The following is a 16,615-nucleotide window of genomic DNA, read 5'->3' as shown; positions in this document are numbered from 1 at the left end:
TTGAGTGTAAATAATCACAAAAAGAGAAACGCAGAGTAAGGTGTATGGAAAGGGATAGGAAACTTTAAGCCCTAACCCCGAACAAATAAATACTCTAAGCTGGAATGTTACCATATGGTATGAAAACTTTGCCAAAATAAACACTGTGATACTGTCAGTCTTATGTTAGAGTATGGGTTTCAACAAAACAAACGGTATTTGTTTTTAATCATTTAGAAAGCAAAGGACACAATTCTTGGTAACTATTAAAAACTCTACCCTACAAATTTCTATAATTTGTTTTTTTTATTTTTCCTAAAAGAAGAAGCTTCCCGAATGAATATTAATTTTGTTTGTTTTTGGTTACCAATTCAGGAGGACCATTTTAAAGTGTAAACAGGTAGTAAATAGAGAAAAAGTTAACATACATCGAGAACAATGTGCTTGTTGTGCTGACTGTAGTACAGTGAATACAAGCTCTTATTTCGTCAGCATTTTGTGATTCAGTTCACATTACACATCACACATTTGACTGGGGCTGCAGCTTTCCGTTCACCTCCCCTTTTTGGCCACGATATTTTGTGTGTAGAACCGAAAGGGAGAGATCGTTGGAAGGAGTCGACCACATTTGCCAGCCTTTTTGGTTTTTTTTTCAGCTGCTCCTCATCTTATACGCTTTTTGTTGCCATGAAATGAAACGCGAAAATTTTTTAACGAGCACAAAGGATAACCAGAGTTGGGGTCACGCCCCTTAACCGCAGGCGACCGCCCACCCGCACACACATTAAGCTGCTAAAGTTAAATGGATGCCCACAGTTAACGGCTGTGTGCAGTTCCAGTGCAAAAAGACTGCGAGGGGGCGTCAACCGAAGACACAATTACACATTCCGACAGCATTAAGAATTTAAATCAAACTAATTAATGCTCATAAGGCTGGTAAATGTGGTTAAAGTCTACGTTCATCCACTACCTGAGCCTCGTTTATTTTCTATGACCGCTTTAAACTCTACCCCTTAGAACTTTCTTTATAATATACCTCGCAGCGATGTCAATTAGTAGAAAAGTTAGTTAGGGGCACCACTTAAGTAGACAAAACCAAATATGTATATAGAAATAAGCAGTGGGCATTTAAATAGCTTAATTAAAATGTTATTAATTAATGATAAAACCACTTCTGGCTACGATGTAAGCCTTTAGAAATAAAATATTTAGTATATAGCTTTTTACTGAGCACTGAGTTTATTTTTTCTAAGCCGAGGTTGAATGTTACAAAATTCCGTATTCTGATTACCTTGGACTGCAGTAATAATCTGTAACCCAAAATATCAAATATTTTACTTGCAAATAACTTTTATGAATAATCGCATGAGCTTACTTTAAATTATATTAAATTGACACATACGAAAATGTGTATCTCTCCCTTTATTTGCTTTTCATGACCTTTTATATCCCATGTTTGAGCAGTTACTCGCTCTTGACCGCATGTTTGGTCAGTTAAAGTTTTATTCGCATGTAAGTACATATGTACGTATACACATACTGAACTTTCGACCGTGTGCGAGCGTTTGTGAACCTTTATAATACCCACAAAAGGAGCACTCTCGAGAAGACTTGATTTCATTTCGGTTGCGGACTATGATGCCATATGTAGAAGTTCTCATCAATATTTAAGCACATATGAATTTCAAAAATTGCTAATTAATAATTTACAGTGCCACATTGCTAAATTAAACGCACGCACACGAACACTATTAGCATTAGCTTCTGCGTGGGTCTCTTTATGGATTGGTTTGTTGTGTGTTACGTGTTTGTTGCGTGCTCAGTTGCAAAGTGCCGATAAATGCGCACTTCTCCGCTATTGCATATACACGGTACATATGTATGTAAATTCCGGAATGACACGCCAAGGGGGAGTTTTCTGGAAAAGTAGAACAAAAAGAAAGTAACTAGGAAAAGCTAATAAAAAAACTGTTAAGAACTTTTATATATTTGAATTTTGTTTTACGTTTGTTACATATAAAATTCTTAATACTTTTTATTATAGACTAAGGTAAACTGAATACAAAAAGAGTATGGTATTGAACTAATCTATAAAGGTGTTTTAAAAGGATACGGACTAAAAATTTATTGTTTATTGTATATTTCATACTTTAAGACACCTTTATAAACATTATCTTCTGTTTTCGAATTTTTTTAAGCTGGCACAGCCATTACAAAAAATGTAAAAGCACAAATCAGCAAGGGAATCTGTTATGTTTACTTAAACTATGTTAATCTCTTTTGAGTGATATACTGATTGTGCAGCCCATGACAGTCGACTGTACTACTAAATCGTTACCAATAGTCATTTAGACGACAAACACGCTCCCCAAAAACCGAATCACGCACACACGCAACATAAAGTGTCGCCCGCAAAAGAAAGCCAAAATAACAGTAGCAACTACCGGCAAATGGCAGAAGAAAGCCAAAAAGCAGAGAGAAGAAGGGCAGAAAAGAGAAAGCCGAAGTGGTTAAAAAGGAGCCGCAAAAATTTGGTTTTGCGTTTGATTCCTCGTCGCATAACAACAGTTCCGGGGAGGACCTACAGTAACACCAAGAACTACAAAGGGATGCCGCTGCACTTGTTTTTGTTCTTGTTGAGGCCGTTAAGGAGGAGGCTGAATTTCTGTTTGGAAAACCTCGTGGTTTTCATAATTGAGGTCGCTGTTTCGCCCGAACTCTGTTTGGTTTTCTCTTTGCATTGCCCAACTATGAAAATTAGGGTGAACCTTCTATTAAAATATAAAACCATACGTAAGAAACTTACTCTTCTTACTTTTGGCATAAAGATTAAGCATACGACGCATATACCTGGACTTTGGCCTTTTCCTGCAAAAAACGAAAAGACGTTATTAAAATTCCTAAGACAGTGAGTTACAGAAACATATGTTTACAGAGTTAAATCAAAAGTAAATGTTTTGATAAGCGTTTTTTGAGTTTTACAAAAAAATTACTCATACGACATGTAAGCCAATTAAAACAGAGTTTATTTTCGATTCTGCCATAGGGAAGCCAAGTGAACCGCAAGAGCTAATAAATAAATTAGATTTAATAAAAGGGCGTTTGAGTGACAAACTTTTTAATCAACTTGTAAGAATGAAAAGCCATTTTATACCCTTTTTGCGTATTTCTTATGAGCCCTAAAATCACCTTATAAAATCATTATAAACTTGAAGTTTCACTGTGGTCCACTCCTTTGCACTCGTGTGTGTGTGTGTTTGTATGAGTTTGCGGTGCGTGTGTATAACTATTAATGGAGCCTAGAGAGAAAGTGGAATGAGAAGTACTGGGAACTGGGGTAAATGGGAGGATAAGGCAGCTGGGGTCGCCTGGGTCGCCGTTGCTACGCGTTAATTAAGTTTAAATATTTGTTTTCCGACTTGTGTGTAGGATATGTCAAAAGGCAGGCAGCACGTCAATTTATATGAGCCACGGGGTGGGGGATGTTGATGTCGGGTTGAAGCCGACCCCAAGCGGAAACTGTTGATAGTTGTGAACAAAAGTTTTAGTGAAAGTTTTAGACATTATATATTTTTGATAACTAGGCACCCCTGCAGCTCGTGCGGAATGATTTAGATGATAATTATATAGGCATCTCGTTCGTTCCCGTTCTCATTTAATATCTCGCATTGCAGCACGATGACACACTCGCTGATGACATTGGATATCTCCGGCAACAAGATGCAGAACTTGCCACTGGATGCACTACAGCGATTGCACTCCCTATCGCGACTGGTGGCGCAACGGTAAGTTTGAAGATTTTTAACTTTCAAGGTTGTTTATAGCAAAGCACAGGCTAAGATTCGTTTAACTTAAAATTACACTTGACATTAAGCGATGAAGGGGCAGTCATTTCCACACTAGTGATTTAACTTTTAAAAACCATTTTATAAAACTAAGATTTATTATTGCTGCAACCGACTGATAATTTTCCAGACTGTAAAATCATTTGAAATGGAAATAACTTATTCAACTAAGAAATCCTTGCATTTCATTTAGTTTAATACTTATTTTCCTTCACCAGCAACCACATTACCACCTTGGATGGCAACTGGGATGCGCAGCATGATACCCTAAGATCGCTGCATTTGTCGGACAACGACATTACGGAAGTGGCGCCCGGAGGTGGATCGATAGAGGTGGTTTCCCAGAACGACAGTACTTCCCAGCCGTCGAGCTTGGCTGCCGTGCAGACGAGATTGGAGGCGAGCAATTCCCTGTACCCACCGTCACCGAGTTCCGGGGATCGAATGGCCGGTGGTCGTCCCTTCGAGCAGCTGCAGAAACTGCTCTGGCTGGACCTGTCCAACAATCGCATCACTCACGTGGCCGGCAACTATCTGCCGCGATCCCTGGTGACCATGGACCTGTCCAGCAATCTGCTCACGGTTTTCCCCCAGCAACTTTTCGAACAACTACCCGAGTTGAGGATTGTCAGCCTGAGGGATAACCTGTTGCGTAGTGTCCAGTGGAAGGAATTGCAAGTGAGGCCGCTGCGAATGCATCTGGAACGCCTGGATCTGGGCCAGAACTGCATTGAGAGCCTGGAGTCTGACTATTTCCAGCAGAACTACTCGGACGTCCACCTGAGGGCCTTGAATCTGGAGCAGAACTTTGTAACCCAGTTGCCGGAGGCGGTGTTCAAGGCCACGGGCATAGCCCACCTGGTTCTGGCCTTCAATGCGATCAGTAGAGTGCATCCGGCGGCCTTTGAGGGTCTGACCGAAACTCTGGAGTATCTGGATCTGGAGAGGAATCGTCTCACCACGGTGCCGGTGGCCCTATCCTCGCTGCACCACCTGAAATACCTATACCTGACCTCCAATCAGATTAGCCAGCTAAACAATCTTCCCTCGTTTACGGAGAATCTTCGAGTACTCAGTCTGAGTGGCAACAACTTCACCATGATACCCGTTCTCGGCCTGAAAAACTATACCCAACTGTCCTACTTGAACATGGGCTACAACTCCATCACGGACATTCCCGAGGGCATCTTTGCCGTGGATTCCTGGGGCAGCAATCTGCAGACTATTCTGCTGCGGAACAACAAGATAACCCATTTGCATTTGGGTTCGTTTGCGGGACTCGAGCAGATTCAGGAGATCAGTTTGAGTTTCAACGACATCACCATACATCATCCGCTGGTCTTTGAGAATGTCTCAAAGACCCTCAAAATTCTGGAACTATCGTTTGCTGTCTTTCCGGCCAGAAGTCTGGAGAGTCTGGACCCTCTGGACGCCCTGCTGCCACTTTCGCAGCTCATTTGGCTGGGACTGGACAACAACAACCTAAAGCACGTATCGAACGAGTCCTTCGGCCAGATGAGGGAGCTGAGCTACATCAATCTGAGCTTCAACCAGCTGAAGACACTGCCCCGCGGACTCTTTCAGTCCGATGTGCACAGCCATCTGGTGGAAATCGATTTATCCTACAATGCCTTGGAGCGACTGGAGGCGCAGACATTTCACAGCCTGGGGGACCTGCAGACACTCAATCTGCAATCGAATCGTTTGCGGTCGATAGCTCGCCATGCCTTTCACAACCTGGAGTTCCTACGCTATTTGGACTTGTCGCACAATCGCCTGGTCAACATTTCGCATGGCGCCTTCACGGTTCTGCCCAACTTGGCTGCCCTGGATCTGATGCACAACCAGCTGTGCTCACTGTCCTTGAAGTCCTTCCTCTACGTTTCGAATACCACCACTCCGTTGCGCCTCAATCTGAGCCACAATCACATATCCAGCTTCTACGATGAACTGAGCAGCTATATGTACATCTACCAGCTGGACATTAGTCACAATCATGTGGCCAAGTCGGATAGCTTTACGAATTTGGCCAATACGCTGCGGTTCCTCAATTTGGCCCACAATCAGCTGGGATCCCTGCAGAGCCACGCCTTTGGCGACCTGGAGTTCCTCGAGATCCTCAATGTGGCCCACAACAATCTTACCGCGCTGAGGCGTCGCAGTTTTCAGGGCCTGAACAGCCTGCAGGAACTGGATTTGAGTCACAATCAACTGGAACAGTTGCAGGTGGAGCAGTTCTCTAATCTGCGGAAACTGCGGGTGCTGCGCATCAATTCAAACCGCTTGAAGGCACTGCCGCGCGAGGTGTTCATGAACACGCGACTGGAGTTCCTGGACATAGCGGACAATCAGTTGAGTGTGTGGCCAGTGCCGGCCTTCACGGACATCGGCTTCACGTTGCGCTCCATTCAGATGTCGCACAACAATCTGGAGTACCTGGACGCCTCGATGTTCGTCAACTCGCAGTTCCTGTACGACATTGGACTGGCCCGCAACCGCATCACCATACTGCCGGACAACACGTTCAGTTTCCTGAACAATCTGACCAATCTGGACCTCTCGCAGAATCCGCTGGTGACGACCAATCTGCGCGAGGTGTTCGTCCACACGCCACGGCTGAGGAAACTCAGCCTGCACCATATGGGCCTGTATGTGCTGCCGCCGCTGAAGCTGCCCCTGCTCTCGTACCTCGACGTGAGTGGCAACTATCTGCAGGAGCTGTCACCACTGGGCTCGCTGCGACACCTGCGTCACGTCAATGTCTCGCACAACAAACTCACGAACGCCAGTTGTGCGGCCGAGCACCTGCCAGCGTCGGTGCGGGTACTGGACCTGGCCCACAATCCGCTGCGGAGGATAACACTGCACGATCTGGCCAGTTTGCGACACCTGGCCGAGCTGAACATCCTGGACGTGAAGGTGACCAATCCGCAGGCCTTCGCCAAGCTGCGTTCGCTGAGGAAGCTGCATGCCAGTTCGCATGCGAATCTCGGCGAGATTGTGGCCCGGATGCCGGGACTGCAGCACTTGAGGGTGCACTGCCTGGAGCCGAACATCGGGCAGCAGCTGTTCGCCAAGCTGGCGAACAACACCAAAATCCGGCTACTCGAGCTATATGGCAGCAATGTCCAGACCATCGCCCCGGATGTCTTCACAGGGGTGGCGCGAAATCAGCGGCTCCAGGTGAAGATCTCGCACACCCGCATCTCCGACCTGCCGCCGGGCATCTTCTATGCCCTGCGCGAGGTGCCCCACCTGTCCATCGACATCTCGCACAATCGCATTAACGCTTTGGCCGCCGACAGCTTCTATCCGAACAAGAGCTACTGGGATGCCGCGGGCACACGGAGCATCATGGGCGGCCTCAACACCGCCCACAATCCGCTGGATTGCGAGTGCGGACTGGTCTGGTTTGGCCACTGGCTGCGACGCTGGCTGCGGGAGTCCGCCCAGATCAAGGTCATCCAGAAGGACGACCTCAAGCGCATGGTTCAGGTGAGTCCATCCATCCATCCATCATTCGACTTTAATATTTTTTGTAACCTTGTGTAAATCTTGATTTTTGGCCAAAAGTTACCCCTATCGATTGCCGATATGCGCGTAAGCTTTTATATGTTTTCAATACTCCTTATTTGAATATATGTTTGCAAAGCAGAAGCTAAAAGAGGCTTAAAGATATCAATAGCAGAATGAAAACCTATAAACTTCAAGAAATGGTTTTAAGGAAATTTAAGATTCTTTCGAAAGCCATTTTAAATCTAAATAAATTACTACTTATAACCTCTAAATAATATTGATATTATTTTAGATTTTATTTTGACTTGTTAAAAAGATACTAAAATACCGTTGACTAAAATCATTCTTGATATTTATACGCGTAATATCTAGGTTTTAAAAATATAAAATTGGAAATTGCGCTTTTTAATTTCGTTATCTTTAACTTCGTCTGATATATTTTTTAGCAAACTTTTCGATTTAAAATTTTTCTAAATAAATAAAACAAAATGCAAAATTTTTTATTTATGTTATTAAAATAACGAAACAAAGAAGTAAACATTTAATAAATAGTTGTATTTTTTTAGTATGTCTTCTTTAATTTTGTCTGATATATTCAAACAAACTTTTCTAGTTTTTAGACAACCCACTAAAGTCAAACAATAAACTTGACTCTAATTGCATTATTTGTAGGCTTAATTTGCAATTTAATTTGTGATTTCAGTTTTGCAATAGCAGCTTTCAATAAATTTTTGATTTAAATACAGTCATCTTGAGCTTTGCAATTATATGCAATCTTCGGACAGTCGAAGTCTATTTTAGTTTGAGCTATTATGATTGTTTCAGAGTTCATGTTTAATGGGATTTAATTTAATTTCCTCAGCGTGCCCGTGCCAATACCTGCCACGATCCGACTTCGGGTCGGCACCTGCCCATCCTGGAGATCTTTCCCGAGGATCTGCTGTGCCAGGCCAGTGCGCTGAGCAGTTCCGGCCAAAGGATATTCCTGCTATCCTTCGCGATGGCCCTGCTGCTGCCCATTGTGATGACCACCATGACTCTCTGATGTTGGCTTTAGTTGCCGGGGAAGTAAGTTTATAGCCTTCCTCACTGACTCCGCTGAGGATACCCAACTGATGGTCACTTGTATGATATGTACATATATAAATATATATAAAACCTAAACTAATCGGTAGCTACGAATTTTTGGGATTTAGCTAATTGTGAGAGGCAGCCCCGTAACAATAAAGATACAGTTAATTGAAAGACAAGCAAATCGGTTTATGTCCACTCGTAATTAATAAGTTTTATATAAATACGAACAAAGTATATTTGTAAGTAGTGGGACAAGTCATGTGCTGGGCTGATATTATCTTCAGTTTTACGTTAAAGTTTCTTAGTACCGACTACTGACTATGATTTTCATAGAGAAAACTTGTTAAAACTTGTCACCAAAATAATTAATTTCTTCCGCTCACAGACTTCCATGCAAAAAGATAAACTTATAGTTGTTAAAATCTGAGACTTATTTAAACGCCCATTCCTGTTTTTGTCGCCCAATGCATGACGTTGTGTCTTGGCCAACATTTAAAGTAATTAATGCAATTGATTACGTACACAGAACCATACACATACACCAGCGAACATATGATGATTCCTAATACACTCACACACTTAGAGCCTAGTTAATAGACAGTTTTGCATCTCCATAGATCAACCTAGAACCATAAGTTGTTAATAATAGTTACATAACTATTTTTAAAACGAACTTGCAAACGAAACTAAATTAATACGGAGTCTAGTTTTATTTGCCTATAATTTACCATTTAGACAAGGCCAATAAGTACATTAAATTTAAACATAAATATAAATACACATTTAGATAAATCGAGATATATATAAAACAATATATACTAATAATATAAACAATTATTGGATAGCAATTATCAATGGTTTTTTAAGCAAGAGTAGCGAACATTGCACAACTAACAGCAAAACTAGAAAACGGTTTGCAAACTTTGCGGACAGTCAAATTTTAACAACACACAGGCAGACATATATAAGTACATATCAGTTTGGCAAAAAAATAATAATAATGGTAAAATAATGAAAAACATAATCGTGTCATATACAGACATACACAACTCCAAGCAATTTAACTGAGAGAATAAATTACAAAATAAAAACGTTCCCTGGTTTTTTTTCATTCATTACTCGCCCATTCATTGAAACTTTTTATTTCAACCATTTTATATTATTTCGGTTACAACAATGACAATCGTGATACTAATTGTAGTTGTTTACACGACGATGATGCAAAATGCACAAGTAAAATAATAATAATGATATTGATAAATAAACCATTGAATGAGACAAAGTGAACAAATGAATTATGGCAAAACAAACACTCTGAAAAACGCTGCTGGTAATGCAATTTTTTAGCCTAACCATTATTTAACTTTTTTACCCAACCCCGGTGTCCAAATGAAAAATAAAACAAAGCCCCAAATGGAATTTTTATCAAATAATACTGTACATATCGCAAACGAAATGGAATGTTCATTATGTTTATTCAAGCCAGCATTTATTTCCAATTATTTTTTCATTTCATACACAGCGGCTAAAAAATACGAAATTTAAAAAAGGAGAAGTTAAAGTAGTGAATGAAAACCAGAAAATGAATATCGATACAGAAAATTGAATATGAAATAAATATAAAAATGCTAGAAATATTAACCCTTTGTGTTTGACGCTAATGGGAATTGGTTTTAGTTTCCGTTTTAGTTTTCGATTTGGTCACAGAAGTGCTCGCATCTCATTGTTTCTTTTTAGCCCCTATCAGCCGCCGGCCCCAGAGATTAGCCCCCAATGAGGACTCGTGCTCAGGTTGCTTCAACTCCAACTCCGGATCCGGATCCGGATCTGGGTGCCCTGCAGCTGTTGACCCTTTTACACATTTTAGTGTGAAACTTGACTCGGGGCAAAATAAGTTGCGGGAAATTATGTGCGGTAGACGCGGTTGCCCCAGGTGGCACGACTCTCGCCCTCCAAATTGTGGCACTTTCCCCACCTGCCGCCCATAAAAACAGCGGAGGGCAAACGAGCAGCGAATTCACAAGGAGCCGAGGTGGCTGAGGAACCCCTGGTCAGGCCATAATTGGATTATCGGCGCTCGAAAGTGTTTCATTGAGTGCATTCCATTGCAACCTGATCTGGTTTGCCATCCCCGAAAGAATACCTTTCTGCTCGGCATGTGCTTCAGTTCATCGATACTCTTTACTGATCTTATTTAATTTAAAATTTCACTGATCTCATTAAATGTATTATTTTTTTGAAACTGCTTACACTATGCAATTTTGATCGGAACCATAATCAATATTGGTATATTTTCCACAGAAAAATATAAACAGGCTAAAAACTTGTTACATTTTTTTCCTTGTTCATAGTTTTACAAATAAAACAACTATGTAATCCATATTTTCTGAGTCTATATGCAAAAGTTTTTTCCGATTTGTATAAATTTTATGTTAAACAATCGAGGCTATATAAATTTGGTGCCTTCGGCTCTATAAGTTTGGTGTCTTCAAATTATTTGATATTATTTAGCTTTTCAAGTAAATATTTCCATATTTTTGAAATCTTTTTTCATTGAATATTATAATTTTGTTTACCTTTGATTTTTATAATTTTTGTGCTTAACAATCGAGGCTTACCCAGACTGGATAAGAACGTGTTGTGCTTTTCATATTCATTAAAAGCATTACAACAGACCGCCCGAGCAGCTGCTCTATAAATAATCCCAACCACTGATGCCCCTTTGAGGGTATTTTCAGGCTCGTCAAGCCGGATTCCCTTTTCAGCTTGTGTGCGGTGTTCCTTCTTGTTCAAGTGCGTGTGTTTTTTTTTAGGGGATAACTGAAACCTTTCAGCGCTTTTAAGGCTTTCCTTGTTCCGTCGATGTGGATGTGGATGTGTATGGCCGCGAATCATGGGCCTGTATGTGGTTGTACTTGTTGTTCCTGCGGAGTCCTTTATGCGGACCGGTCTCCCCATGCCGGAGATTGCATGTCGATGCGACTTAATTGCATTTCAGACAGTCCTGCCGACGAGCTGTTCTCCCGTGCCTTGGTGTACGAAATGTCCCCCTTTCACGTACGCCGCTTTCCATCGGTCTCCTCGGCTCGCCTTTTGCAGTTTTCCCCTCGCCATTTTCCGTGTTGGGCGGAAGGAAGCGGCACTAAGTACAAGTTGTCGGCGGAGATTGCGACTGCAGCTGCAGCGGCAACTGCACCAGCTATTAAAAAGTGCTACACAGCTAAAAGTAAAATAACATACAATACAGTAAAGGCGATTTCCTTGCGATAGCACTACTTACTAGTTTAAATCCATTTTATCGAAATACTTACCTTGTAATTACATTAAAAATAAATATATAGCTTCCAGTTTTTCATAAAAATGTAAATATTGAAAAATAATTTGAGAGAGTAGGTTTCCGGTAATTTTATTTTAAAATACTTTGTCCAACATTTGTTTTAAAAATAAAAAGGTAGAAAAGCGTATATTATATTGAGGAATACATTTCTTGCGCAACGCTTATTTTTCTTAAACTTTAAATTGAACTTTACCAATTTTAAAATGTTAATCTGCCTTTAAGCCTCACATTCCTTCATCTGTAACTAAAGTATTACATGCTAGACTTTATATGTTAAAATAAGATAAAATTAATGGTTTTGGCAATCGCAAGTAAGGTATTCGCTTGAAAAAGTTAATTTTTTGTAATATAAGAGAGTTCACTGGAGTATAACTAAAGACAAAATAGTGAAAAGCTCAATAGGGCCCAATTTTTATTAAAACCCTAAAACTTCCGCTTCTCAAAGATTTTTGTACGGTGTACACATACTGCAATCGGTAGCACATACTGCTACTTACCGTTTTTACCTGTATTCTGGCTAACAAGTATCGATATTGTTTCAGCCATATCTCCGACGAAAGTGAAAGGAAGTTGCCTGCTTGGGGAGCGCCATTAGGAGTACACAGAAATTTAATAGCCACCAAGGAGCTGACGCCCGAAAACTAAACGTTAAGTTTACCTCGCAGGCATGTTGCCACACATTGGGGTAAATTACGGGTGGGGGATGGCGGAGTGTCTTTGGCCAGCAGAAATGGGGATTTGGGCAGAGCACACTTGGCTGTCAAAGCCGGCGACGAGCAGGTAAATCCAAATCCACCCAATTTGCCTGGCACTCGCCGCCACTCACTATTACTAATGCAGATATGCCAACTATCGGGGATTGCCCAGGAGGGGAAGAGTGCAGTGGATTGCAGGACTAGCCGGTATAGCAGTAATGGCAAAAACCGCCGACAAATCTGCTGCATTGCCCCCACACTCTCCCACACACACACTGAAACACACACACAAGTCCTGGGAAGGAGGTGTGGAAAACAGGAGAAACGAGAAAGGGGAACGTCGCGCCAGCGGGCAAACTAACAGAGTGCTTATTTTAACGAAGTTACAACAACTTTTGCAATACAAACAGTAATGCCAGGGCAGATTCACACTCGGCACAACAGTCCCGGCAGCAAGGATACACGGACACAGATACGGATACAGATGCAGATCTGATACACACAGATGCAGGCGAAGATACCTACACATCTACCAGCAGTTCAGCTGACTGCTCCTGAAAGTATGCAACAGCATTGCAAATGCTAAAAAAAATTAAATGCAATTGGCGAAATTAAGATGCTCTTTTAAAAAACTAGGGCATTTGGAAATTAAAAAAAAATGAATTCTTTTATATTATTTTTTTTTCAAAAAAAATATATTCATTAATTTAGAAATCAGGCATAACAAAAAGGTTTTAGTTGAATAGTTATGTGTTAATACACTTTAACTGAGTCATAAAGCTTGGGAAAAAATGGTGAGAGAGCATGATTAGTTTCAAATATAAAAGTTCATATATATAAATATAACAAAAATATATAATTATATATTATAAAATCACTGACATTCTATTATTAAAACAAATTAACATGTATAAACATTATAAGGTATACTTAAAGTAAGTTTTAAGCTTCCAAAATTATGAAAAGCTTAACAAATGTGTAATTCTATCTTATGTTTTCAGTAAACCAAATTCCCTTCCAGACTTTAAGCTATTAAAGCTGCACTGTATTACTTTCTTGTCACCCAGGGGACATCAATCCAATTGTTTCCTGCGACACAAGGAATTCCCGGGCATTCTCCCCCGAAAGGAGAATAAAACCGGGAAAGGGCATTCAAAAAATGCAGCTAACGTGTGTTACTTGCCATTTCAGTTCCGTTAGAGTGTCGGTTAGGGCCAAACTGCAGCCATATATATACACACACACATACACACACACGGAGAAGTGGGGCAAAATGGGGGGGGCAACTGGAAGTGGAGTGAATTGGAGCTGTGCACCACTAGAAACTTTACGACATGCAAAAATTGTGAGCAGAGAGCGGATATAATTGTCGGTCTTCTCGTAACTTTGCCGTGGGGAGCAGATTAGTTGATTTGTACACACTTCCACTCGCACACACACTGTTTTTGGGGCGGGAACTGGAGTCCGAACCACACGGAAGAGTAAAGCGAATCCTTTTAACCAAATGATATGCACTGAACAATTGTTCACTGCTGCACTTTTTCCCCTCCCCTCCTCTCCCCACCACATCTCTTTCAGTATCTGTGTGTGCCAGTGTCTGGGTGTGTGTGTGTGTCTGCGTGTGCGTTTGACCAAATGTGGGGCAGTAAGGAACAGTTTGTTGTTGTTTTTTTTGTTGCACTGGGCATTGCTCTAACTTTTCCACCACATCGCAATTTAATTTTATAGTCGAAAACACACAGAACAGCGGTTTCCCTGGGCTTCCCGTGCGGTGCAGCAGCAGCATTCCAGTCGGGGATTGGGTTTAATAACTATGGAGTATGGAGTATCTGGTGTCGTGGTGCTTCATCCGGTTTATGGTTATTTCGGCGAGCGAATCAAAACTAAATCAAAAACGATTAGCTAGCCGCTCGACTACACTGATTAAAGCAAATAGAGCAGGGGAGTCCAAGGACCGCCAAGGCTGGCCACCTTTGAGGATTCTCCGCTTGGGACCTGGTCGATCTGGCTCCAGCTCAAATCAGTTGGCAGAGCATACATGACTGAGCACTGCAGATGATTCGAAGAGGGGCGTCATGTGAGCCCGGCACAAAGAGATGAAAGAGGAAAAGTGGATGGATGGCAGGATATCGAGACCATGACGTTGATTCCCGTCCATGGAGGAGGGTCTCGGGGCAGGGATAATGGGCAGAGGTGGCTCGGGTCAGGCCAGAGAGCAATTATGTGATTTCTGAGTGGAACACTCCGCAGTTGCTCAGAAGAAGGACCCTTCAGGGTGGAAATTAAATCACTGTTCGAATCAATTCATTTTTAGACACAGTAAAGGAGTAGAACTCATCAATTAGGCAAGCTGAACTTGTCAACTATGAGATTGATTTTTAATGGTTGGGCTACAAATACTTCAAAACAAGGCTATATCAATTGAAATTTTGTTTAAAGCTGATGAAAAAACCAATATCAACTCATTTATAATATTAACAATATTACAAGCTAAAATTTAACTATTGTTTTTAATGTTTGGCTACAAAAACTTTAAAGGCTATATCAATTGAATTTTATGTACAGCTGGTGTAAAACTTATATTAACACAAATATCAACTATATTAATATATTTTGAAAAAATATTTTAATATTTAACTTTTAAGGCTTAAGTATTGATATACTATTGCAAACAAAATTGATAAGAACACATACATAGTTGTAAGCAACAAAGAAAGGTTTATAACAAATTGCAAGTGCTGTTACGTATATATTTAAATTAAAAGCTGAACATGTGAATGGCTAAAATTATGTTATTCAATATGGTTTCCCCAAATACTTGCTAAATGTTAATAACTACAAAATACCGACACTTCAGAAGCATTCCCGCCATTCCGAAACCCAGTTATTTCCACACAAATCACTGCAACTCGAGCCATGGCCAGAATGCAGCTCGGTTTACAGACCCATGAGCATTTGGCAGTGCCCGTTGCTTAGTTTAATTTGAGAGCTAATGAAGAACCGTGGCGGATATGCATATGCCGGATGCACTTTCCCGCATTGAAGGCCCGTTGCCATCAAGGCCCTAGCAACTGGCTCTTTTCAGGTTCGAATTTCGTGATTTTGTGTGGCCCAAACAGCCATAATATCGACTGTTTGGTGGAGTCCTATTCCCGGCTCGTGCTTCATATGCAGTGCAGGGAGTAGTGCCAGAACCAAAACCCAGCCCCTTTCAAGTGCTGCACGCCCAGTGAAATGACCAACCAGCTTGCTGCTCATTGAAATGGAATCTAATCGGCTTTTGATTTTACAAGTCCTTTTCACAAAGTTTGCCGGTGGCTGGCGCCGTTCGTATCGATGTGTGTGTATTACTACTATATATGTATACTATATATATGTACCTGGCAATGGGGAGGCGGACATTGCCTCGATCCGTCTCTATGGGTTGCCATTTTGCACTCGCCATAAGTATGCAATATCCGTTTCCGTTCGTTACGTTTGTTACCAAGGCTCGAACTTGAGCACAGACGCATTGAGATTACAGGGAAGTCACAGAAGGGAGGAGGAGGGGGTGTGTGGTTGCAAGCGAGTGGAGACTCCTTCCAGTGGCATCCACTTTTGACTTGGCAGGTGCCAACAAACCAGAGAACGTCGCTTATTGTAATAAGCATGAGTCAAAGTGCAATTTCTTTAGAAAGTTTGCCAGCTGAAAAATACACAAGCGCGAGGGCCTCTCAAAGGTTTACCAAGTACAAGAAAATATATGGGTAAACATAAAACATGAAGAACATATTCTTGAAGAGTGTTTTCAAGAACACTTTGTACCAGTTTATAAGGACCATTATAATATTATCATGATTGCTTTGCTTATTTTGGCATTTATGTTATTTGTTCAAACCACATAAAAGATATCAACATACTTGTATATACAAAAAAAATTATTTTATCTTTAAAGAAAAATATTTAAAAGTAAAGTTTAAACAATAAAACATTTCTTCAAAAACAAAAATAACAATATCATTAGGATTATGATACCCGTAATTAAAATATGTAAATTTATGCAACAATTTATTTTCAATTTAGAAGTTCATTGGATTTATTTCGGAAGACGTTAATTTTTTTTAGAAATATTGAACCGCTTTTGAAATGATTTCAGAACCCTAGTTATTTCTGTGACTCCCCCAATGTAG

The 16,615-nt window shown here is 40.9% G+C and overlaps 1 protein-coding gene across 1 annotated transcript in view; it reads left to right on the top strand.

Moving 5' to 3' along the window:
• The window catches only part of LOC108138239 (chaoptin), a 41,310-nt gene extending 31,322 nt beyond the window's left edge, over positions 1 to 9,988 (top strand). Inside the window, exons 4-6 of the mRNA XM_017260370.1 lie at positions 3,654 to 3,764; positions 4,043 to 7,319; positions 8,203 to 9,988. Coding sequence (XP_017115859.1) covers positions 3,654 to 3,764; positions 4,043 to 7,319; positions 8,203 to 8,385 — 3,571 coding nt within the window. The 3' untranslated portion in view covers positions 8,386 to 9,988. The remainder of the gene's footprint in view (positions 1 to 3,653; positions 3,765 to 4,042; positions 7,320 to 8,202) is intronic.
• The last annotated feature ends 6,627 nt before the right edge of the window (positions 9,989 to 16,615 follow it).

The sequence above is a fragment of the Drosophila elegans genome, unplaced genomic scaffold, assembly GCF_018152505.1.
Source record: "Drosophila elegans isolate 14027-0461.03 unplaced genomic scaffold, ASM1815250v1 contig_814, whole genome shotgun sequence".
NCBI lineage: Eukaryota > Metazoa > Arthropoda > Insecta > Diptera > Drosophilidae > Drosophila > Drosophila elegans.
Note: the sequence above shows the minus strand (reverse complement) of the source record. Positions and strands in the feature narration are given on the sequence as shown.